Source organism: Pan troglodytes, chromosome 21 (assembly GCF_028858775.2).
Source record: "Pan troglodytes isolate AG18354 chromosome 21, NHGRI_mPanTro3-v2.0_pri, whole genome shotgun sequence".
Taxonomy (NCBI): Eukaryota; Metazoa; Chordata; class Mammalia; order Primates; family Hominidae; genus Pan; species Pan troglodytes.
The window spans coordinates 42,201,590-42,225,287 of NC_072419.2; the positions used below are offsets into that span (position 1 = coordinate 42,201,590).

A 23,698-nucleotide genomic window follows, 5' to 3' on the forward strand; every position below is an offset into this window, starting at 1 on the left:
ATTGTGTGTGGAGAAAGGACTAGAGTAGAATTCCAGGCTGGCAGGAATTCTCTTGGCTTCATAGTGAAGCTTCTTCTGACAGGGTTTTGTGTGAGTATGTGAATTGGTTTAGCCCTCTCCTCTTCCGATCAGTTGGAGCTTGGCAGCTGTAGGGCTATAAAAATGGAACATCTGTGTGTTTCCCTGGTCACCCCACTCCCCTACTTCTCCTTGGTCCCAGTGGGACCAGAGCCAGCCTGTCCATCACCATCCCAATGTTCTACTGAAGGTGTTGTGAGTTGTGCCCTCAAGGTGTAGCCCGCTTCTTTGGAGAACTACGAGTTTTGCCAGCTCTCCCTAAGGCCTGCAGCCATAGCGTTCTCTGTTGGCATTAACCTTCTGGATCTTCTCAGCACCCCTCATTGCCGCACAGGCTGATGTGATAGCTTGCTACTCTCAGCACCGTCACCCTCTGGCCACTGGAGTGCTTAACCCAGAAAGGCTGGGAAGTTAATGCCTCCAGGAGCAGCTCTCAAGTGGACAATTCTGAGGCATGCTCCCTGCAGTCTTTTTTTTTTTTTTTTTTTGAGACAGAGTCTTGCTCTGTCGCCCAGGCTGGAGTGCAGTGGCACGATCTCGGCTCACTGCAAGCTCCATCTCCTGGGTTCACGCCATTCTCCTGCCTCAGCCTCCCGAGTAGCTGGGACTACAGGCGCCCACCACCACACCCAGCTAATTTTTTTTGTATTTTTGATAGAGATGGGGTTTCACCGTGTTATCCAGGGTGGTCTCGATCTCCTGACCTTGTGATCCGCCTGTCTTGGACTCCCAAAGTGCTGGGATTACAGGCATGAGCCACCACACCCGGCCCCCTGCAGTCTTACTAGGGTCCCCAGGACATTGGAGCCCCACTGGGCCATAGGGGTGACATGTTCATGCACCTCTGTCAAAAAACAAAAATTTATAGAAGATCCTGTGATTATTCTCCTTAGCTATGTTAACATAATGAATTATGTTTATATAATTAACCATCTTTGCACTCCCAGAATGATATGTTTTTAAAGGTACTGCTGAATTCTATTTGCTTATATTTTAAGATTTTAAAAACAATATTTATAAATGAGATGAATCTGTAGCTTTCTTTTTTTGTGCAACCTCTATTAGGTTTTAGTGTCAGTGTTCTCACTTCATTACAATAATTTGGTAGTTTTCCTTCTTTTTAGGCTCTGGAACGGTTGAAGAAACATTGAGGTTGTTTGGAGTTGCCTGTGAAACCTTTAGGACCAGCTGCTTTTTTCTTTTTAGGTGGTGGTAGTGGTGAGAGACCTCTTTTACAGCTTCTCTACTTCTATGACAATTAATCTATTTAGGCTGGGCATGGTGGCTCACACCTCTAATCCCAGCACTTTAAGAGGCTGAAGTGGGAGGACTGCTTGAGCCCAGGAGTTCAAGACCAGCCTGGGCAACGTAGTGAGACCAGATCTCTACAAATTAAAAAATTAGTCAGTCATGGTGGTGCACACCTGTGGTCCCAACTACTTGGAGGCTGAGGTGAGAGGATCACCTGAGTCTGGGAAGGTAGAGGCTGCAGTGAGCTGTGATCATGCCACTGCACTCTGGCCTAGGGCGTAGAGTGAGACCTTGTCTCCAAATTAAAAAAAAAAAAAAGGAAATAAAATCAGAAAATTAGTCTACTTAAATGGTTTCGGCCGGTCACGGTGGCGGATCACTTGAGGTCAGGAGTTCGAGACCAGCCTGGCCAACATGGTGAAACCCTGTCTTTACTAAAAATACAAAAATTAGCCAGGCACGATGGTGGGTGCCTGTAATCCCAGCTACTCAGGAGGCTGACGCAGGAGAATCGCTTGAACCCAGGAGGCAGAGGTTGCAGTGAGCCAGGGTCGTGCCACTGCACTCCAGCCTGGGCAAAAGAGAGACTCTGTCTCAAAAATAAATAAATAAATAAATAGTTTCTATTGGGGTCACTTTGGTAAATTATTTTTTCCTAAAAGATTATTCATAAAAATCTAGTATTTAAGTGTTAAAAGACTCATTCAAATTCCTAAAAATAACCTCTGTTGAAACATGTCAGTAGGCTAGCTATGGGCTGTGAACTGCCATTTTGCAACCACTAAATAGAGAATTTTTGACCTGAAAGAGGCCCTATGGATCCATACTGGGGGTTGCAAACAGGTAACATGCCTGGCAGATGACTTAATTGTGTGAGGTGAAGACTTTGGTGAATTACAGAGCCAATACCTCAACTAAAGACAAGCAAGTTAATTTTAAGCAATATTTAAACCAAAACACTATGCAGGTCAAATAAAACAGTCTGCAAGTTCACTTGGCACATCACGTGCCATAGCTAGTTTATGGCCTCTGCCAGCCCAGCCTCCTTCCTCATAACCACACCTCCTGAGCATCTCACGTTTTAGCTATGTCTCATGCTCCCTGAACAGACCCTGCTCTTTCTTCATATATCTTTTTTTCTTTTTTTTTTTTGAGATGGAGTTTTGCTCTTGTTGCCCAGGCTGGAGTCCAGTGGTGTGATCTCGGCTCACCACAACTTCCGCCTCCTGGGTTCAAGCGATTCTCCTGTCTCGGCCTCCCTAATAGCTGGGATTACAGGCCCGCGCCACCACGCCCGGCTAATTTTGTATTTTTAGTAGAGATGGGGTTTCTCCATGTTGGTCAGGCTGGTCTCAAACTCCCAACCACAGAGTCTATCTCTGTCACCCAGGCTGGAATGCAGTGGCTCAATCTTGGCTCACTGCAGCCTCTGCCTCCTGGGTTCAAGTGATTCTCCTGCCTCAGCCTCCCGAGTAGCTGGGACTACAGGTGCCTGCCACCACGCCTGGCTAATTTTTTTTTGTATTTTTAGTAGAGATGGGGTTTCACCATGTTAGCCAGGATGGTCTCAATCTCCTGACCTCGTGATCCACCCGCCTCGGCCTCCCAAAGTGCTGGGATTATAGGCGTGAGCCACTGCACCCAACCACCTCTTCATATATCTTTTTTTTTTAAGAGATGGAGTCTCACTCTGTTGCCAGGCTGGAGTGCAGTGCCATGATCTCGACTCACTGCAACCTCCGCCTCCCAGGTTCAAGCAATTCTCCTGCCTCAGCCTCCCAAGTAGCTGGGACTACAGGTGCCCGCTACAAAGCCCAGCTAATTTTTGTATTTTTAGTAGAGACAGGGTTTCATCATGTTGGCCAGGATGATCTCAATCTCTTGACCTCGTGATCTGTCCACCTTGGTCTCCCAAAGTGCTGGGATTACAGACGTGAGCCACCATGCCCGGCCTCATATATCTTTCATAGCTTTATTATAGCAAGACTTTCTCTGAGGATTTTACTTCCCCACCATATTGTGAACTCCTGGTAAGCAGGGACCACATCTTATTCACCTTCATATGCTTTGTAAACATTTGTTGTATAGCTTTTATAATGAGCAAAACAATAAGAATCTTCTCTCTCCCTCTCTCTCTTTTTTTTTTTTTTTTTTTTTTTTTGAGATGGAGTCTCATTCTGTCACCTAGGCTTGAGTGGTGCAATCTTGGCTCACTGCAACCTGCGCCTCCCAGGCTCAGATGATGCTCCCGCCTCAGCCTCCCGAGTAGCTGGGATTACAGGTGCATGCCACCACACTGGGCTAGTTTTTGTATTTTTAGTAGATACTGGGTTTCACCATGTTGGACGAGCTGGCCTTGAGCTCCTGACCTCAGGTGATCCACCCGCATCAGCCTCCCAAAGTGTTGGGATTGCAGGCATGAGCCACCGTGCTTGGCCGAATCTTCTCATCAATTGTTTGTGGAATTGAATCGAACTCCATTTTATACATTATGAAAATGAGGCCCCAAGTAGTTAAGTGACTTACCTAAGATCACATAGGAATAGGACCAGTGCTCTTTTTGGCATTCTACCCTGTAATAGTTACAGTTATAAAATCAGGAACTGTAATAGAAATGAAACTTTCTTAGTTTCTAGAACTGACTTAAATGTGTGACTCTGAATACCCAGCCCACCTCCTTGCAGATAATTGAATTTAGGATGTCTTCAGGTAAATTGAGATCCAATCCAGTAATTTTGAGTGGATATAATTTCAGGCTTATTGATTCATCTTGGGCCCATTCATAGCTCTCCAAACTTCCTGCCTCTTCTTCCCCAAAGCTGATCTAATTCCTAGAGAAATTGTACAACCACAGCTGGCAAGAGGTGAGGTTGGCAGTAACCATTTTTGGGGTCTCATCAGGTCTTACTGGCATCATCTGATGCCCCTTGTGAGCCTAGATACTTTCCTTGTCACTCTTGGATCCTCAGGCAGTTCAGAGGACTGATGGGACACCCCTCCTGCCTATAGCCGTCTCCTACCATCTCTCTTGCTTTCTCCAGGCCCAGTTGTTTCTTTCAGAAGCCCCCTAAACTTTTGAAGGGGATCCTCTTATATTTCCTTCCTTAAGACTAGGTTTGCAGTGGGGGAGGCAAAAACTCCATACCTCATCTCTCTGTCTCTCTTTCTAAAACTTTCTCTTCTTTCTCTCTCTGAATTCTTTACATCTTTTCTCATGGTATGGGGGAAAAACCAGTTTTGTCCCTTCTCACTTCTGTGTGTGATTACTGTCCCACCCCAAGAGTGGCCTTTGTCTTTCTTCTCAGCTGTCCAGCCATCTTTGCTGAACTCAGTGTCCTTCTGTCTACCTATCAGTTGGAGGAGAGTTAACAGATACACCCCACGGGATAGGAATGGCAGAGCAGGTGATGCTTGAAATCACAGTTTTCTACTGAGGATCCTGGTGCAAGAGCAAATTGAGATACTCAATTGTCATCTTTAATAGAAAAAAGCACTTTAGATCCTATATTTTTCTATATCTTTAGAAGGACTCCAGAGATTTGAGTTCTAGTCACCAAGTTCCATTCAATATTTGACACTTGATTTGGGTGAGGTCTTCTGTTTTGCTGAGTTTTTTTTTTTTATTGTCCTGATTTAACCAGACTTATGGGACAGTACTATGCACCCACATTCCAGGGCCTCCAAGTTCTAAGTCTCAGAGTGGTCCCTGGGCTAAGGTGCTGGATGAACCTACTCCCAGCCTAGAAGCCTCCCGCTGTAACAAAGTACACCCATTTTTCTATGAGATAGAGAATGAGTTATCTTTTTAAATCATCTTTTTCTTCTTTCTCTTTTGTGTTTTTCTTCTGTTCCCCACTTCCTACTTAGCTGATTAGAAATGCAGTTATAACCTTTTGCTTTCCCTTCACCAGACACTCCTAGAGCAAGTGTATCTGTGTGCTTACTTAAAAGCTCCAGAGTAGAAACCTCTCCCACCAGATTGCCTTGAGAGACAATAGTCAATTTACAACCAAAAGTATGCCTGCCAGGAAACTCTGCCCCACCTGGAGAGTATCTCGAGACAAGGCCACTTTACAACCTAGTTCTTCCCAAGATGGTGGCAGCTCGACCAGGCGGTAGATAAGGCACCAAAGTGAGTCATGGAGACTCCCACCTGCTCATTCCCTCCTCTGCATGCCATTTATGCCAATTCCCCCTCCCAATTTTTTTTTTTTTTTTTTTTTTTTTTTGAGACAGAGTCTTGCTCTGTCGTTCAGGCTGGAGTGCAGTGGCACAATCTTGGCTGACTGCAACCTCTGCCTCCCGGGTTCAAGTGATCCTCCCACCTCAGCCTCCCCAGTAGCTGGGATTATAGGTGCCCACCACCTCACCCGGCTAATTTTTTTGTATTTTTAGTAAAGATGGGGTTTCACCACATTGGCCAGGCTGGACCAGACCTTGCTTCTGTTAATTGGATGCTACAAATGGAGAGCAAGTGTACCTGAAATTTAGCTACACTGCTTTCTTAAAAAAAAAAAAAAAAAAAAAGACCCTGGCCAGGAGTGGTGGTTTATGCCTGTAATCCCAGCACTTTGGGAGGCTGAGGTGGGTGGATCACTTGAGGTCAGGAGCTTGAGACCAGCCTGGGCAACGTGGTGAAAGCCTGTCTTTACTAAAAATACAAAAATCAGCCGGGCATGGTGGCACACGCCTGTAATCCTAGCTACTTGGGCGGCTGAGGCAGGAGAATCACTTGAACCTGGGAGGCAGAGGTTGCAGTGAGCTGAGATCGGGCCACTGCACTCCATCCTGGGAACAAAGTGAGACAGTGTCTCAAAAAACAAAAAAGCCCTATCTTTGCAGGACAGATGAGCCCCCAAATTGAGACTTAGCTCAGGAGAGTTCTTGGCTTTGCCCAAGGAAGGAATTCAAGGGTGAGCCAGTGGTGTTAGACAACAATCTTTTATTGAATAGTGCTTCTCCTTGTGGAGCAGGGCTAACTCATGGGCAATGAATCCAGAGTCGATACCCAGTGTATGAGATGTTGGCAACTGTATTTATACTCACCTCTAATCCTTTCTCAGCCTTTTGGCTGAGATCAAGTGTAGTATACTCATTCCTACCCACTTTCAATCACATGCAAATTAAGGGGCAGGCTAATGCAAATTAAGGGGCAGGTTAATGCAAATTAAGGGGTGGGTTTTTAGAGTTTTCTAGGAAAGAGGTAGCAACTTCCTGGTCATTGCCAAGACATTTGTACACTGTCATGGCACTGGTGGGAGTGTCTTATGCTAATGAGGGATGGGGACAGCTAGGGGGTCCTAGATCCTGTTTTGGCCAGCAGGGTTGTGACCAGAAACAAGTCCTGCCATTCTCCTATCTCACCAGGACTCTGGCAGCCATTTAGCTACTTTGAGCCCCAGTCTCCTATGTATGGAGTTGAGTAAAAGTTTGGGTGGTTGTGAGGATTAGCTGAGATAATGCCTGTGAGTATCCAATAAATGTTAGACTCCCACATTCCAATCCCTGTGTTTCCCTTGCCTCCAGAATCTTTCACTGTGACCTTAAGAGATTCTGAGAATGATTTTTCTCGGGGCAGGGCTTCCAGTAGCTGATAGTATGGTAGGAGGAGTGGAGTGGAGCTCTTGCCTTGTTACTGAGGAAATCTATTTGTTTCTAGTATTACTGGATTTTTGGGGAAAAATTTGTAGTCCTCCCCTTGAAAGGCAAAGGGGCTAGTTGTGCCATTTGCCTGCACAGGAACCATGAGGAGACATATGGTAACTTATGCCTGGCAGCTCCTGAAGAAGGAACTGGTGAGGAGGGGCAAGGGCCCTGGGAGGGAAGAGCAGAAGACTGAACAGACAGGTGTTTTGAGGAAGGTCGATGCAGGTGTAGGAGGGGTCTTGGATGAATGGTGGCCATCCTGTACCTTTTGGAGTCACAGCATGGCACAAAGGAGGGACCCCTGCCCTGTAGCCTACCAGCCCCCCACACTGGGCAAGCCATAAGCCACACTCAGAGCCACTGAGTCCTGTTCTGTACCCACTCTTCCTGCTATTATGAGATCCAGAGAGAACGAGGCAGGGTAGAGTCAGGGTAGCAACATAGAGTCATAGGTTAAGCTTGTGAACTCTGGAGCCAGACTACCTAGGTTTAAATCCCTATCAGCTATTAGTCATGTGACCCCAGGCAAGTTGCTTGGTTTGCTGTGCCTTTATTTTCTCCTCTGTAAAGTGAGATGATAATACTAGTACCTACTGCATAAATTTACTGATTAAATGATTTACATATCAGAATAGTGCTTTGGATAATGCCTGACAATAGTAAATTGTACTCAATAAGTATTAATTTTATTCATAAAGTACCTTTCCCCATATTTCCATAGATATCTAATTTTTAAGAAATAGAACATTACAGGTGTAGGGAAAGCTCTTTGCCATCCCATGCCCCTTTATTTCTCTTTAATAGTAACCACTTTCCTGAAGTTGGTGTCACCCTTCCTGTTTATATTTTTATATATTATCACATGTGTATGTATCCATAAACAATATATAGTATGTGGCACACTGTTTAAAAATGATACCATAAATAGCATCATAGTTCTTTTTTCCCACTCAAAATCATTTCAGCTTTATCCACATTGACACACACAGACTTAGTGCTGTGTTCAATCCTGTGACTGAACCATAATGTATTGATCCCTTCGATCCCTACTAATGAACATTTGTTTTCAGCCATTCACTGTTACACACAATGTTGCCATGATTACCCTCATGGCTATCCCCTTGTACATGTATGTTTCTCTGAAGAGGACATATAAAGTACATACAATTCTTCCATTGTGAAGTGCACACATCCTCAACTTTATATAATGTTGCCAAATTGCTCTTCAACATGGTCGTACCATGTTTCCCAGTTCCCAGTGATAAGTGCAAAATAGTATCATGTTATTACTTTAATTTCCATTTCCATTATTTCTAGCAATGTTAAAAATGGTTTCTCAATTTGGCTGGGGCGCGAAGGCTCATGCCTGTAATCCCAGCACTTTGGGAGGCTGAGGTGGAAGGATCACTTGAAGCCAGAGTTGGAAACCAGCCTGGGCAACAAAGTGAAACCCCCTCTTTACAAACAATGTAAATATAAATACAAATGAATAAAAACAATATTTTCACAATTTATAGGTAATTTGAACTTTCCCTTTGAATTACCTTTGCTCATTTTGCTATTGGGTTATTTGTATTTTTCTTTTGATTTGTAGGATTACAAAAAATAAATTTTGGATCGTAATCCTCTGTTGATTATATGCATAGTAAGTATATTTTTCCAGTCTGCAGTTCGTTGTCTCACTTTGTTTATGATACACTTTAAAAAGAACATTCTCTTTTTTCCTTTTTTTGTTTGTTTTTATTTATTTTTTTGAGACAGAGTCTCACTCTGTTGCCCAGGCTGGAGTGCAGTGGCGCAATTTTAGCTCACTGCAACCTCCACCTCCCAGGTTCAAGTGCTTCTGGTGCCTCAGCCTCCTGAGTAGCTGGGATTACAGGCGCCCACCACCACGCCCGGCTAATTTTTGTTTTTTTTAGTACAGATGGGATTTCACCATGTTGGCCAGACTAGTCTCAAACTCCTGGTCTCAAGTGATCAGCCCACCTTGGCCTCCCAAAGTGCTAGGATTGCAGGCATGAGCCATTGTGCCAGAGCTGTTTGTTTGTTTGTTTCATTTTGTTGTTGTTGTTACAGGGTCTTGCTCTGTTACCCAGGTTGGAGTGCAGTGGCGCGATCATAGCTCATTGCAACCTTGAACTCCTGGGCTCAAGCAATCCTCCTGCCTCAGCCTCCCGAGTAGCTGGGACTACAGGCGAGTGCCACTGTGCCTAGCTAACGATGTACTTTTCAATAGAAGTTAGTAAACAGAGACTTTTATTTAGTTTTTGCATTTTTTTCTAACCCCTCCCCAAACTAAAGTTTTTACATTTTTTATTGGAAAATTTTCAAACATGAAATTTGAAATATTTTATATATATATGTATCATCCTCTAGATCTATCATTCACCATTTTGCTGTATTGGCTTTATGTATTTGTTTCTTTCTTTTTTCTTTCTTTTTTTTTTTTTTGAGGCGCAGTTTCGCTCTTGTTGCCCAGGCTGGAGTGCAATGGTGCGATCTTGGCTCACCGCAACCTCCGCCTCCCGGGTTCAAGCGATTCTCTTGCCACAGCCTCCCTGGTAGCTGGGATTACAAGCATACGCCACCACACCCAGCTAATTTTTTATTTTTAGTAGAGACGGGGTTTCTCCATATTGGTCAGGCTGGTCTCGAACTCCCAACTTCAGGTGATCCACCCATCTCGGCCTCCCAAAGTGCTGGGTTTACAGGCATGAGCCACCGGGCCCAGCCTGGCTTTATGTATTTGTATATGTGTTTGCTGAATTGTTTGAAAGTAAGCTGCATACTTTATGACATATCTTTCTTAAAAATAATGACATTACCCACATAACCAAATACCACTATCATACTAAGAAAATCGGCACTGATTTCCTAATATTATCTAATGTACAGTCATATTCAATTTCCTTATTTGTCCCTAGAGTGCCTTTGCTCTGTCACCCAGGCTGGAGTGCAGAGGCGCGATCTCAGCTCACTGCAACCTCTGCCTCCCAGGTTCAAGTGATTCTCCTGCCTCAGCCTCCCGAGTAGCTGGGACTACAGGCAAGCACCACCATGCCAGGCTAATTTTTGTATTTTTAGGAGAGAAGGAGTTTCACTGTGTTGGTCAGGCTGGACTCAAATTCCTGACCTCAGGTGATTCACCCGCCTTGGCCTCCCAAAGTGCTGGGATTACAGGCGTGAGCCACCGCACCTGGCCTAGAGTGCCTTTTATAGCTTGTTATCATGAATCAGGATCCAATCAAGAAGCATACCATTGGTATGTCTCTTGAATCTTTATTGATCTAGAGCAGCCCCCATGCCTTGTTTTTTTCATCATGAAATTGACTTTTTGAAGAAACTAGGTTCATTGATTTATAGATTCTTCTACATCCTGGATTTTTCCCTATCTTCTGTATTCACTTGTTCTCAGTCTAATTCCAAATTCCTGGGGAAAAGGTAGGGTGGCCCATCTTGGATTAGGTGTTATATAAGTTTTCTATGGCTGCCATAACAAATTACCACAATTTGATGGCTTAAAGCAAATTTATTATATTACAGTACTGTAGGCAAGAAGTCTGACATGGATGTTCTTGTTCTAAAATCAAGTGTGAGCATTCCTTTCTCAAGGCTCACGGCCTTTTCTGCTTCTAAAGGCCACCCACATTCCTTGGCTTGTGGGCCCTTCCTTCATCTTGACAGCCAGCAGTGTTGCATTCCTCTTACCATTATTCCCTCAGATCTATCCGATTCTAAAATCCAGGCTCTGTACATCATACCTATACTGCCTGCAATTAGTCGTGCCACTTATTTTGTGGATGGAATTGAAGGATTTGACATTTAGCTGGTTTGCTGGTGCATAACAACTAGCTTCTGGGGAGAGGAGATGCCCTGACTAGTAGCTGCCAATTTCTGTGGCATAAGTACTCCTACCATGGCCAGTTTTAAGTTACCAACTTAATTTCAGCAGGCTTGCAAAATTCCTGAAAATGTAACCATCACTCCAGCACACTACTGCATTTAATCCTGGTAAATTTCACCTTGTTCAGCACCATCCAGCCTGCTGTTGACTGTTGAGAACAGATGGTTTCTATTGATCTTGTTTGCTTTGTTTCCATAGGGACTGTACCAGGTCGCCATGGATATCATCATAATGATCCGAGTGTGTAAAATGTTCCGCCAAGGCCTCAGAGGATTCCGGGAATATCAAATCATTGAGACTGCTCACTGGAAGCACCCTATCTTCTCCTTCTGGGATGTAAGCAGTTGGGCTCAGCAGGATTATGAGGGCTCAAAGAAGCCCAATAAATTGCATCCCACTTCCTGGCCTAAGCTCAGAACTGAGAAAGAAGACAAAAGGAAAAGCAGATGAGAGACCCAATGGTCACTTTTATTAATGGCCATACTTCTGTTGGAGAGGGTGACTTACATCATCAACCAAGAGGTTTACCTAATACTGAACCCCAGATTTAGACAGCCTTACATGCCTAGCCACAGGCAACGCTGGACCAAGGCAGGCTCCACTGCAACAGCAGGCCTGCTGCCAAAACTCATGGCAGGGAAAGGTGGAGCAAAATACGGGCTGAGAGGGAAGGAGACAATCATGCCTAGTTTTTCTCTTTCCAAATTCATCAAAGAGTTTAAGTCACTCCTCAGTGTAAAAGGAGAGAGGCCAGTAGTGTTCTACTAATACACCTCCCTCCATGTGGAAAGAAACCTTGGGAGTAGAGAGGTGGTCTCCATTTCAATGGTGATCAAAAGAGCCAGAAGCAATCCAGGAGTCACAATAACCAGGGTTTTCTACATGCCCACACGCTGTCTCTATTCGCATCTCTACTTTATTTCCTACACCCCTACTTTGGTGCAGGGGCATTTTCAGGGCTTTGTTCACTGCGGTGACCATGTTTCTTTCATTTTTTTGAGACGGAGTCTTGCTCTGTTGCCCAGGCTGGAGTGCAGTGGCGCGTCTTGGCTCACTGCAAGCTCCACCTCCCGGGTTCACACCATTCTCCTGCCTCAGCCTCCCTAGTAGCTGGGACTACAGGCACCCGCCACCACACCCAGCTAATTTTTTGTATTTTTAGTAGAGACGGGGTTTCACCTTGTTAGCCAGGATGGTCTCGATCTCTTGACCTCGTGATCCACCTGCCTCGGCCTCCCAAAGTGCTGGGATTACAGGCGTGAGCCACCGTGCCTGGCCTGGTGACCGTGTTTCTAGATTTCCTAGACGGTCCCAATTTAAAATATTTTATCCCAGTGGTAGATCATGTGCCCTTCTTTAGCTCAGAAAAGTTGGTCACCCTTCTGCTAACTTGTTCTAGTTCCCCAGAGGTATCTTCATTGCTACTGGGTGTGTTGCTCAGGGCTTCAAAGTTTCCCCAGCAATCACCTGGACAAATCCTGCCCATTTTTCTGTTGTTTCAGGAATGACTAGAGCCAGTCCCCACCCCTCTGCATCTAGTGATTCACTCCAAGAAATTTCCCTAAAGGGCTTCTGACAGATAGTGGCCAAAGAAAGGGGGATACGGGGCTGGTGATGGGGGAAGGAAAGGCAGCCTTAAACTGGTTTCTGAGGGGCCAGCAGGTAATATAACTAGTGTGTATGTAGCTGAGTTTAAGATACAGCAGGCCAGCTGGAGAGGAAAGATACACCTCATCTAAAGACATTCAGATACAAAGATTATATTTTAAGACCCTGTGCTGGCCAAACCAAACAAGGCTGCAGCCATGTGGTTGGGCTGAGATGAAAAACGAATGGAGTAGAAGAACTGTAACCAAAAGACTCAGATTAGCTCTCAGGAAGGACCTCCTGACTCTCAGGGTGGCATGTAATGGTGATGCAATGGGCCCTGGAGATCAGAGGGCTTTGGTTACTGGAAGACGTGGCCTGATGCATGGGGCAGTTGGAAGCTAAGATGCAGAGTCACTTGTCAGGGGAATGTGAGGCTAAGCCTAACCACATTGGCCAGCCAGAGTGGCTTGAGCAGAGCAGAAGCCTCTCAAGGGCAGCCTATAAGGGTCATAGGGTTGTCAGGCGGAGCACTGGGCGGCTGGAGTGCAGGATCAGGTGGGGAGCCCTAGACTGCTTCAGTAGATGTGTGAATCTGGATGTTTCTGAGCACTGCCTCTTTCCTTCAGTAGTCTCCCTGAGAAGCACCACATGGCTATGCAAAGGATAAACAGGTGGTGGGGGCGAGACGGGTCTGAGTGGCTCTAAGGAACAAATGACATGTGGCTTGAGGCCACACTCCAGACACGGAATTGGGTTTGCTGAAAGCCTTGAGTTGGGGTCTCAGCTAGACCACTGACTTGCTGTGTGATCCTTGGGCAAGTTCCTTCACCATCTCAGTCCTACATGGAGCTTAATAAAACCTGCTTTGTCCTGATGACTAAATGGAGTAAGGCAGGGAAGATACACTGTGCTTGGCTCATTAAAGACATTTAACAAAGGTTGGCTTCATTTGTTCCTTTCTTTTTTTTATTTTTTGAGATGGAGTCTTGCTCTGTTGCCCAGGCTGGAGTGCAGTGGCGCGATCTCGGCTCACTGCAAGCTCCGCCTCCCGGGTTCACGCCGTTCTCCTGCCTCAGCCTCCTGAGTAGCTGGGACTACAGGCGCCCGCCACCACGCCCAGCTAATTTTTTTGTATTTTTAGTAGAGACGGGGTTTCACCGTGCTAGCCAGGATGGTCTCGATCTCCTGACCTCGTGATCCACCCGCCTTGGCCTCCCAAAGTGCTGGGATTACAGGCGTGAGCCACCGCACCCAGCCTGTTCCTTTCTTTTTATTCTTCTTTTTCGTCCTCCTCTATGCTTGTTTGTTTGCTGCTTTTCCCCCTTCCTTTTCTCTCTCCTTTCCTGTTTCCTCCTTATCCTCCTTTCCTTCTCCCCACCCCCATATTTCTCTGCCTTCACAATAATATGCTGTAAATGCTGGACTCAAGCCTAGTGCTGAGTTGGGGCCTTTGAGCAGAGGCAGGCTCTGCTATGAGGTTTCCCATGGCTTCCTGCCCACCATGGTGGTCCAGGTACACAGGAGGGCTCTAGATGCAAAGTTCTAGGGGCAGTCTTGCTGATTCTCCCTCTTCTCCCTGCCCTCTTTCTTTCAGAAAAAGATGCAAAGCCGAGTCACATTTGATACCATGGACTTCATTGCAGAGGAGGTATGCATAGCTTGAAACTTGCTGTGGGGGAATTTGCTTTCTGCACCCTGGCTTGGAAGAAACCCTGGCTGGGTATCAGCAGAGCTGGTTTCAGTCTAGGCTCTCCCACCAACTCAGCTTGTCACCCTGGGTTGGCCACTTCGTTTCCTCATCAATAAAATAGCTGATCTCAGTGATTCCTTCCAGCCCTGGAGCTCCAAGACTGTGAGCATCTAGGAACCAGCTGTCACTGCACAGTTGAGCAGAACCGATGGGAGAGAGTTCCTGGGCTTGGACCCGTGGGAAAACAGCAGGAAAAGGTAAAGCAGAGGATGTGAGAGTCCCAGAGAGAGGAAGAATTCAGGTGGTGGGAAGGGGCTGACCTGTGTGAATTCTGGTTCTACCCTGAATTCTCTGAGAGATGCTGGGCACACCTCTCACACCTGGGTGTCAGATACCCTTAAAGAGTCTTACTCAGGTGCAGCACAGCTGTTGACACTCGGAAGGCTGAGGTGGGAGGATCACTTGAGGCCAGGAGTTCAAGACTGCAGTGAGCTATGGTTGTTATCACTGCATTCCAGTCTGGGTGATAGAGCGAGGCCCCCTCTCTAAAAAAGAGTCCTCTCATTTTGATGAGGGAATGCTTTTATATCCATGGGAGCTTTGGACTGTGTGACTTGTTCTCTGAATTTCAATCTCATCATTGTTATCTTCTTGGCTTCTCTCCATGATATCCTGGGTATTAAATATTAAAATCCAATTTAAAATTTAAAAGAGTCTACCTATTTATAGGGAACATCTGAAATTCTCACCAATGCAGACCTGACTTGATCCTGGCTTGGAGTAGCCACGTTGTTGTTTTTTTCCTCAGTGGAAGGGGAAAGAAAAGAACTTTATAATGGGTATCAGGGCCACCTGTGCCCATCTCCTGCCCCACCCCTTTCTCTTCTTGGAGCCCAGGTATGGCTTCTGTTGCCTGCCTCTCCTGGGCACAGCCTTATTTTTCGTGCCCCCTCGTGTATGAAGCATACTCAGTTAAGTCATTCAAGCTCTGTGACTCTTCAGCTCTTCAGGCTGGCTAGTGTGTGACACTGAGCACTGAAGCTTAATCAGGCTCTTTCCTTCAGGCAGGAGAAACTAGGGGCCTATCTGAGAGCCACAGAACTCTAGATATGAGGGCAATTCTGTGCACCGCAGTAGAGGGCGGGAAGAGGGCACAAAGGGAAAATTCTTTGTTACGGGCAAGGTCTATAGGTGGTCCTCAAATGAATCATGCCTGACTCTGGTTCCAACACAGGGAAGAGTAGAGAGCCAATTTATCCTCCTGTCTCAGCCTTCTGAGTAGCTGGCATTACAGGTGTGCGCTGCTGAGCCCAGCTGGAGGCTCATTTTAAAAACCAGCCCTTTGGCCAGATGTGCTAGCTCACGCTTGTAATCTCAGCACTTTGGGAGGCCGAGGCAGGAAGATTACCTGAGCTCAGGAGTTTTAGACCAGTCTGAGCAACATGTGAGACCCTGTCTCTACTAAAAATTAAAAAATAAAAATAATTAGCTAGGCACGGTGGCTCACACCTGTGATCCCAGAATTTTGGGAGGCTGAGGTGCGAGGATTGCTGGAGCCTGGGAAATCGAGGTCGCAGTGAGCTATGACTGTGCCACTGCACTGCAGTCTGGGTGACAGAGTGAGACCCTGTCCGCCTGCCCCCAACCCATCCCAAAAACACAAGCCCAGCCCTCTGAGTGATGCTAATGAGTATAGGGTTTCTTTGGGGTGATGAAAAGCTTCCAAAACAGTGTGGTGATTGTTGTACAACTCTGTGAATACACTAAAAAACACTGAATTGTACACTTTAAATGGTGATTTCCAGGGCATGTGAATTATATCTAAGTAAAAATGACATATAATATATAGTACACACACATATATAGTTACCTAACCTGCCCCTCAGCACAGCATTTGGATTCTGATGGAAAACTAAGCCTCAGTATAGTCCATATTGGGCTTCTAATAACGCTAAACTTCTCACAGACAACCCTTAGTATTAGAGAGGCTTAGAATCATAGACTCAATTATTGCAGCAACTGTCAGACAGTGGAAACAATGGATACATTTACAAAACATTGTTTAGAAAAACACTGAGTGAAGAAAAGCAAATTGCGCAAGTGATGTCTACAGTCTTGACATTTATGTAAATTTTTTATTTTCAGTTTTTGAGACAGAGTCTTGCTGTGTCATCCAGGCTGAAGTGCAGTGATGCAATCACAGCTCACTGCAACCTCAACCTCCTTGGGCTCAAGCGGTCCTCTCATTTTAGTGCCCCCCAGTAGCTAGGACTGCAGGTGTGTGCCACTACGCCTGGCTAATTTTTTTTTTTTTTTTTTGAGACAGAGTCGAGCTCTGTCTCCCAGGCTGGCGTGTAGTGGAGCGATTTGGGCTCACTACAAGCTCCGCCTCCCGGGTTCACGCCATTCTCTTGCCTCAGCCTCCCGAGTAGCTGGAACTAAAGGCGCCTGCCACCACGCCCTGCTAATTTTTTGTATTTTTAGTAGAGACGGGGTTTCACCATGTTAGCCAGGGTAGTCTTGATCTCCTGACCTCGTGATCCGTCCGCCTTGGCCTCCCAAAGTGCTGGGATTATAGGCAAGAGCCACTGTGCCCGGCCCAATGCCCAGCTAATTCTTAAATTTTTTGTAGAGATGAGGGTCTTGCCATATTGCCCAGCCTGGTTTCGAACTCCTGGGCTCAAGTGATCCTCCTGCCTTGGCCTCCCAAAGCACTGGGATTACAGGCATGAGCCACTATGCCCAGCAATAAATTTTAAAATACAAAATAGTCTTATATATTCTGTGGGTACATATATATGCATACATAAAAGTGGTAAACTCAGATGGTGGGGAGCAGATCTGGATTGGGGTGGTGTATACATATAAGAGGATTTTAACCATCTGTGTTGTTCTGATTTCTAATGGAAAATATGTGTTATTTCTAAAAATTTTACTTACACCTAAGAAAAATAGAGGAAGTTAGTATGCCAGATGTTAATGGCTAATTTTGGGTAGTGGGATTATGGTCAGTCATTCTTTCTTGATCCTTCCTGTCCTCTGGAGGAACACAGTAGGGGTATGGCTGGCCTGCAGTGAGTGAAGGGAAAATGGTGAGAAATGGTGTTTGAGAAGCAGATGGGCCAAGTCTCCTATGCCCTATTTGAAGTGTATTCCCTTTTCCCCATCCCATTTTTTTGAGCTCCTAAGGTAGGCCTAGATCTGTGTGTGGTCGTGAGGAATATTAGGCTGTGTAACATCCCCAGCCTGCCATTGAGGAGCTAACTAGGAGTTATGATGAGACTTAACTAGTAAGTTACCCACTTTCATGATAATTACATGAATCCATTCACTAAGGCAGAGCCCTTGTAACCTAATTACCTCTTAAAGGTCTCAGTTTTACAAATTTTTTTGTAGAAACAAGGTCTTGCTATGTTGCCTAGGCTGGTCTCAAACTCCTGGCCTCAAGTGATCCCCCTGCCTTGGCCTCCCAAAGTGTTGGGATTATAGGCATGAGCCACTGTGCCCAGCATCCACTTCTTAATAGTGTCAGAATGGCAATTATATTTTGACACAAGTTTTGGAGGGGACGTTCACCCTATAGCAAGAGCCTACTGGGGAAGGGGCTACTCTTTCAGCTAAGATGACCCAGTGGGGACTCACTGAGGGTGTGGCAGCATCTGAGCTGAGACCAGAATGATGAGTCAGCCATGTCCACGAGAAAACCCAGGGGACAAATATTCCAGGCAGAAAAAAACAGCCCAGGCAGAGACCTCAAGACAGAGCCGAGCTTAGCACATGCCAGGGACAGGTAGAAAGTTCCAGAGTAGAGAACAAAGGGGAGAGGTAGGAGATGAGGCTGGAGAGAAGCCATTGAGGGTGTTCACAACTCACAGTGTCACTTCTTCAGCAGGTGGGAGTGGTAGGTGAACGTGCTGGTCCATGAGGCCTGGTTCACTGGAGAAGAAGAGCTTTAGCTAATAGTCTCTGGAAGGTTCACTTTGCTCGTTAGTCTCCTGTAGCACACTGAGCTCTAGGCTGAGACAGAGGCAAAGGTCTCCCCTGACTGCTATGTGTATGTGCTGAGCAGACTCTGCAGGACCACTGGAGCCCAGGGAAGCCTGTATTGCCTGGGAAGGTCAATGAACAACACAGGTCGGGGGGATGTCAGCGTTGATATGTGTCAGATCTCCTAATCCTGCCTGAGTTTCTTCATCTGTCAAATGGAATAACAGTTCTTGGGCTGGCAGGATGCAGTGAGGTGGGCGTGTAAAATGTTTATCCCAGTGCCTGACACACAGTAAGCACTCATCACATGTCAGCCACTGTGGTACAGGGAACGGGAGAGTGTACAAGCAGGACTGTGGGGTGTTGCCTGCTGGCCCATGGGTGAAATTGCTGAGTCCCCTGTATCACTCTGGTCCTCTCTCCCCAGGGTCACTTTCCTCCAAAGGCCATTCAGATCATGCAGAAGAAGCCTTCCTGGAGAACAGAGGATGAGATCCAGGCCGTCTGTAACATCTTGCAGGTTCTGGATAGCTATCGGAACTACGCAGAGCCCCTGCAGCTGCTCCTGGCCAAAGTCATGCGCTTTGAACGGTCAGTGAGGGGCACAGCCCTTGGCCACCAGGCTGAGGCTGGACTGAGCAAAAGAGCCTGGCTGAGAAGGTGTGGCAGGTCCTGCCCACCCCTCTGCATAGTGTCAGCCATGAATGAAGTCTTCTGTCCATTCACTTCAGCTCCCACTGCTATGGTCGCAGCACCCTTTATCTCGCTCACTTATTGAGACTCTTAGATAATTAAAGGGCCATTAAATCTGGAGAGGATCTAGTAGGAACCTCAGAGAAGATCTGGTCCAATTCCCTCATTTTTCAGATGAGGAAACTGAGGCTCTGTGGGGGAAAATGGCTCCTCCTAGGTCACCCAGACAAAAAGAAACAGCGCTGAAGCTCTTTTCAGTTACGCCCATCAGAGCTTGGGATGAATTCTTTCTGAAACAGCTTGGCTTTGCTTGAATTACCACTGAGGTCAGTGATGCTCTGATTGAGAGTTGAGAAAGGGTAGTTTCCCAAAGGAGAATCAGGGTGTGATTGGTGGAAAAATATGACCAGATGCTTGACAGCAAAAGCGACAGATGTCTGCTTTTGGAGATTCGGGTTCTAGCTCTGACTTGATTGTGGCTTGCCGTGACTTTCAGCAAGCTGTGGGTTCCTTGGGTCCCCCTTTCCCCTTCCCAAAAATGTTGGTTGAGCTTGATGGTCTCTGAGGGTCTTTCTGGCTCTAGCTCTAGTCATCTTTACTTCAGTGAACAGTGCCTGTGCTCCCTCATCTTCAAAATCTCATTTCCTAGCTGAATATTCCTGCTATCTCCCAGCTAGTCATTATCACCTGGGCCATCTCCTCTTTCTTTTTTCTTTTTATTATTATTATTTTTTGAGATGGGTCTCGTCCTGTCAACCAGGCTGGAGTGCAGTGGTGCGATCACAGCTCACTGAAGCCTCTACCTCCTAGGTTCATATGAGCCTTCCACCTCGGCCTCCTTTGTAGCTGGGACAAGGGGTAGGCATCACCATTCCTGGCTAATTTTACTTTTTATTTTTTGTAGAGACAAAGTCTCACTATGTTGCTCAGGGTGGTCTTGAACTCCTGAGCTCAAGTGATTCTTCCACCTCAGCCTCCCAAAATGCTGGGATTAGAGACGTGTACCACCGTGCCTGGCTTGCCTCTTTCCTACATTGATAAAGATTCCAGGCTGATACTGGTTTGTAGCTCATGAAGCCCACAGCCACAATGGAGGCTGGGCAGTACTGACTCCAGCCTGGTGTGGTCCTCTGTCTGTCCTCTGATCCCTTCCCTCAGGAGTTTGCCACAGAATCACAAGGCCAGTGAGTACTCTCTAAGAGGTCAGAAGAGGAGATGCTGCTGGGGGCTGGGTCAGGGAAGGCTTCCTGGAGGAAGTAGGATCTGAGTTCCTGAAAGGATCTGAATAGTGGAGAAGACAGGGAAGGCCATTGCAGGCAGGGGAGCAACATGGACAAACTGATGGAACAAAGTGGGTATCATCTGCCCTGAGCAGGGTGTTGGTTCCCCTGCTGCTGGTCAAGCCAGCGAGTCAGGAAGGAACAGAAGGTGGCAGTGTGGAGGGGGAGGAGGAAGAGGAGGAACTGCTGAGGGCAGGGCCATGAGCTCAGAGCTGGGGACAATGGCCCTGCTATCGGGGCACTTCCACAATGACTGCTCATCAGTCCTGGCAGAGACTAAAGGGCAGACTTTTTTTTTCCCATTGTCTCCTGGGTAAAATCCAAACTTAGCTGAGCTTTGGAGGCCCTTTATGGTGGGACCAGTCGAATTTCTCTCCCACCACTCCCCTGACCTTGCCTTCTCCCATTTTCCTTTCCCGTGAAGTACACATTACCTATGAAGTACACGTTATCCCTTGAATGTGCCGTGCTTTGGGCCACCTCTGCACCTTTGATCATGGTGGTCCCTGTGCCTGGGACCCTCTTCCATCTCTTTGTCCACCTGGATGACTCACTTCAAGCACCATGCTAGAGCCTTGTCTGACCTTCCTAAGCTTGGATAAAGGCCCCTTCTCTGTGCTCCTCAAGTAGCCTGCACTGACATCTCTTAAAGCATTTTTAAACCTTATTTACATCCTGTATGTGACCATAATTTTGAAAACAAAGTCTGTGTTGTTCATTGTGCCCAATTTTTTTTTTTTTTGAGACAGAGTCACCCAGGCCAGAGTGCAGTGGTATGATCATGGCTCACCATAGCCCTAAACTCCCAGGCTCAGGTGATCTTCCCACCTCAGCCTTACAGGCAGCTGGGACTACAGGTGTGCACCCCCACACTTGGCTAATGTTTGCATTTTTTGTAGAGATGAGGTTTCACCTTGTTGCCTACCCAGGAGTTCAAGACCAGCCTGGGCAACATAACAAGACTCCGTCTCTCCAAATAATAGAACAATTAGCTGGATGTGGCAACTTCAGGTCTTAGCTCAAATATCCCTTCCTTATTGATAGTAATAGTAAGAATAGCTAACATGGGACTGGGCACAGTGGCTTACTCCTGTAATCCCAGCACTTTGCAAGGCCAAGGTGGGAGGATCCTTGAGCCCAGGAGTTCAAGACCAGCCTAGGCAACATAGTGAGACCCTGTCCCTATCTCAAACTCCTAGGCTCAAATGATCCTCCCACCTTGGCCTCCCAAAGTGCTGGGATTAACAGGCGTGCGCCACCACACCTGGCCTCACGGTACCTAACAGACACCACTGATATTTATTTAACTTATTGAATGAATGAAGGAAAAGAATAAATATCGAAAGAATTGAGATTTGGACTTGCATACGAAATACAGAAACTTCCCTCTGAGTTTAAGAACTCCTTGTTCGCTCTGGGCCTGGGCACCTCTACCCTAAGGGTGCCCAGTTGGGTAGTGGGCTGCTGGTAATTATGATAAGACCATTATCTGTGTCTCATTCTAGGCATACTCATCTGCATTTTACAGACAAGAGAAACCAAGGATCAGAGAGGGGATATCCATTGCTCAGTGTCACACAGCTAAGAGCAGAACCAGGATTTGGATCCTGAGCTAACGCTAAAGCCAGTCCTCCTAATCATTTAGTGACTCTACTAACCCATTCATTGCTTTCAGCATGTGTTCACTCATTTATTCCACTATGTTCAACGAACATTCACTGTGTCCAAGCACACGCAGCAGTGACCCAGACTGGCAAAGACTCTGCTCTCGGGAAGCTTCAGTCCAACCAAGGCAGGCAACGGGATAGGTGTTAGTGAAAGGCTCCAGCTTGACTGGCAGGGCTGGGCTGTCCTGAGGGCCCTTCTGGTCCAAGTCTGTGCTCTTATATCCCAGAGCAAAGAGCACAACAGGTCCAGAGCTCCTCCCAGCTTGGACCTGCCCCCATGTCACTACCCAATCAACTAGCAGTGGTCTTTTCCCAGGTTTGGTCGCAGGCGTGTGATCATCAAGAAGGGGCAGAAGGGCAACAGCTTTTATTTCATCTACCTGGGCACAGTTGCAATAACCAAGGATGAGGATGGCAGCAGTGCCTTCCTAGATCCCCACCCGAAATTGCTGCACAAGGGTAGCTGTTTTGGGGTAAGCCCAGAGGAAGGACCCAGTTTCCTAGGGTGGAGTGGGTGGAGGTGACAGGACTTTTGCTAGAACCTCTCAGCCAGGCCCAGTCCTGCCTAGTACTCTGTACAAGTCACTGTCCCGTGTGGGCCCCTTACCTGTCAAATGCTGATTGAGTTGGACTAAGATCAGCCTCTTCATCTGTGATGTTTAAGAAGTATGTTCCTGATACAGCCCTTTAGAGATGAAGTGACTCCATAGTGAGGCCTCTCCAGCTTCCTCCCCTCTGGCCTGTTCAGGTCTGTTGCCTCTTTTTCCATAAGCAGCAGATTAAGAAGAAGGGGAGTGGGCCCCAGTGGGAGAATGTGCAGGAGAATAGAGGGGGCTGGGGAACACACAGTCTGGTGAGGAGAGAATTCAGGGGGAAGATGGAGGCAGGGAAGATGTGTGTAAGGCTGAGGACAGGAAGTGGAGGTGGCCTCACACTTGCCCTTGCCCTGTCTACCCAACAGGAAACGGACGTTCTGCATGCTTCAATGAGGAGGTCCACCATCGTCTGTATGGAAGAAACGGAGTTCCTGGTTGTTGACCGGGAGGACTTCTTTGCTAATAAGCTGGACCAGGAAGTTCAGAAGGATGCTCAGTATCAGTTTGAATTTTTTAGGTAACTCTGCCTTCATTCAACATTTTTTTCCCCTTGTGTGTTTATTAGCTGCCTGACTTTGTCTGTCCTAGGCCTGGTGGGAAACATACTGGTTGCTGTTCTCTCTGTGTGGGATGCTCTGAAGTCCCACCTCGTACCCACCTTCTCTCTCTGCAAACTCCTACTATCCCTTCGGGTCTCAGCTCAAATATCCCTTCCTTATTGATAGTAATAGTAAGAATAGCTAACACGGGACTGGGCACAGTGGCTCACTCCTGTAATCCCAGCACTTTAGGAGGCCAAGGTGGGAGGATCCCTGAGCCCAGGAGTTCAAGACCAGCCTGGACAACATAGTGAAATCCTGTCCCTATAAAATAAAAAATTTTAAAAAATTAGCTGGGTGTGGTGGCACATACCTATAGTTTCAGCTACTTGGGAGGCTGAGGTGGGAGGATCACTTGGGCCCAGGAGTTCGAGGCTGTGGTGAGTTGTGATCGCATCACTGCACTCCAGCCTGGGCAACAGAGTGTGGTCCTAGTAGCTAGGACTGTAGGTGTGCTGCCACATCCAGCTAATTGTTCTATTGTTTGTAGAGATGGAGTCTTGTTATGTTGCCCAGGCTGGTCTTGAACTCCTGGTCTCAAGTGATCCTGCCACTTTGGCCTCCTAAAGTGCTGGGATTACAGACATGAGCCCCCCTGCTCAGCCCAAACTATAAAACTATAATTCTTTTTTTTTTTTTTTTGAGAGAGGGTCTTGCTCTGTTGCCCAGGCTGGAGTGCAGTGGCATGATCTCATCTCACTGCAACCTCCGCCTCCT

At 46.7% G+C, this 23,698-nt stretch overlaps 1 protein-coding gene across 7 annotated transcripts in view; it reads left to right on the forward strand.

The window, feature by feature from the left end:
- The window catches only part of CNBD2 (cyclic nucleotide binding domain containing 2), a 74,674-nt gene that overhangs the window by 7,486 nt on the left and 43,490 nt on the right, over positions 1-23,698 (forward strand). For 3 of the 7 annotated variants that reach the window (XM_009437110.3, XM_063802876.1, XM_054674693.1), the window contains exons 3-7: positions 11,078-11,215; positions 14,064-14,117; positions 18,574-18,737; positions 22,103-22,259; positions 22,748-22,899. In XM_009437110.3, coding sequence (XP_009435385.1) covers positions 11,078-11,215; positions 14,064-14,117; positions 18,574-18,737; positions 22,103-22,259; positions 22,748-22,899 — 665 coding nt within the window. Of the gene's footprint in view, positions 1-6,876; positions 7,125-11,077; positions 11,402-14,063; positions 14,118-18,573; positions 18,738-22,102; positions 22,260-22,747; positions 22,900-23,698 lie in introns of those variants that run through there. The other 4 variants (XM_009437111.5, XM_016937812.4, XM_016937813.3 and 1 more) reach the window with 4 other exon arrangements.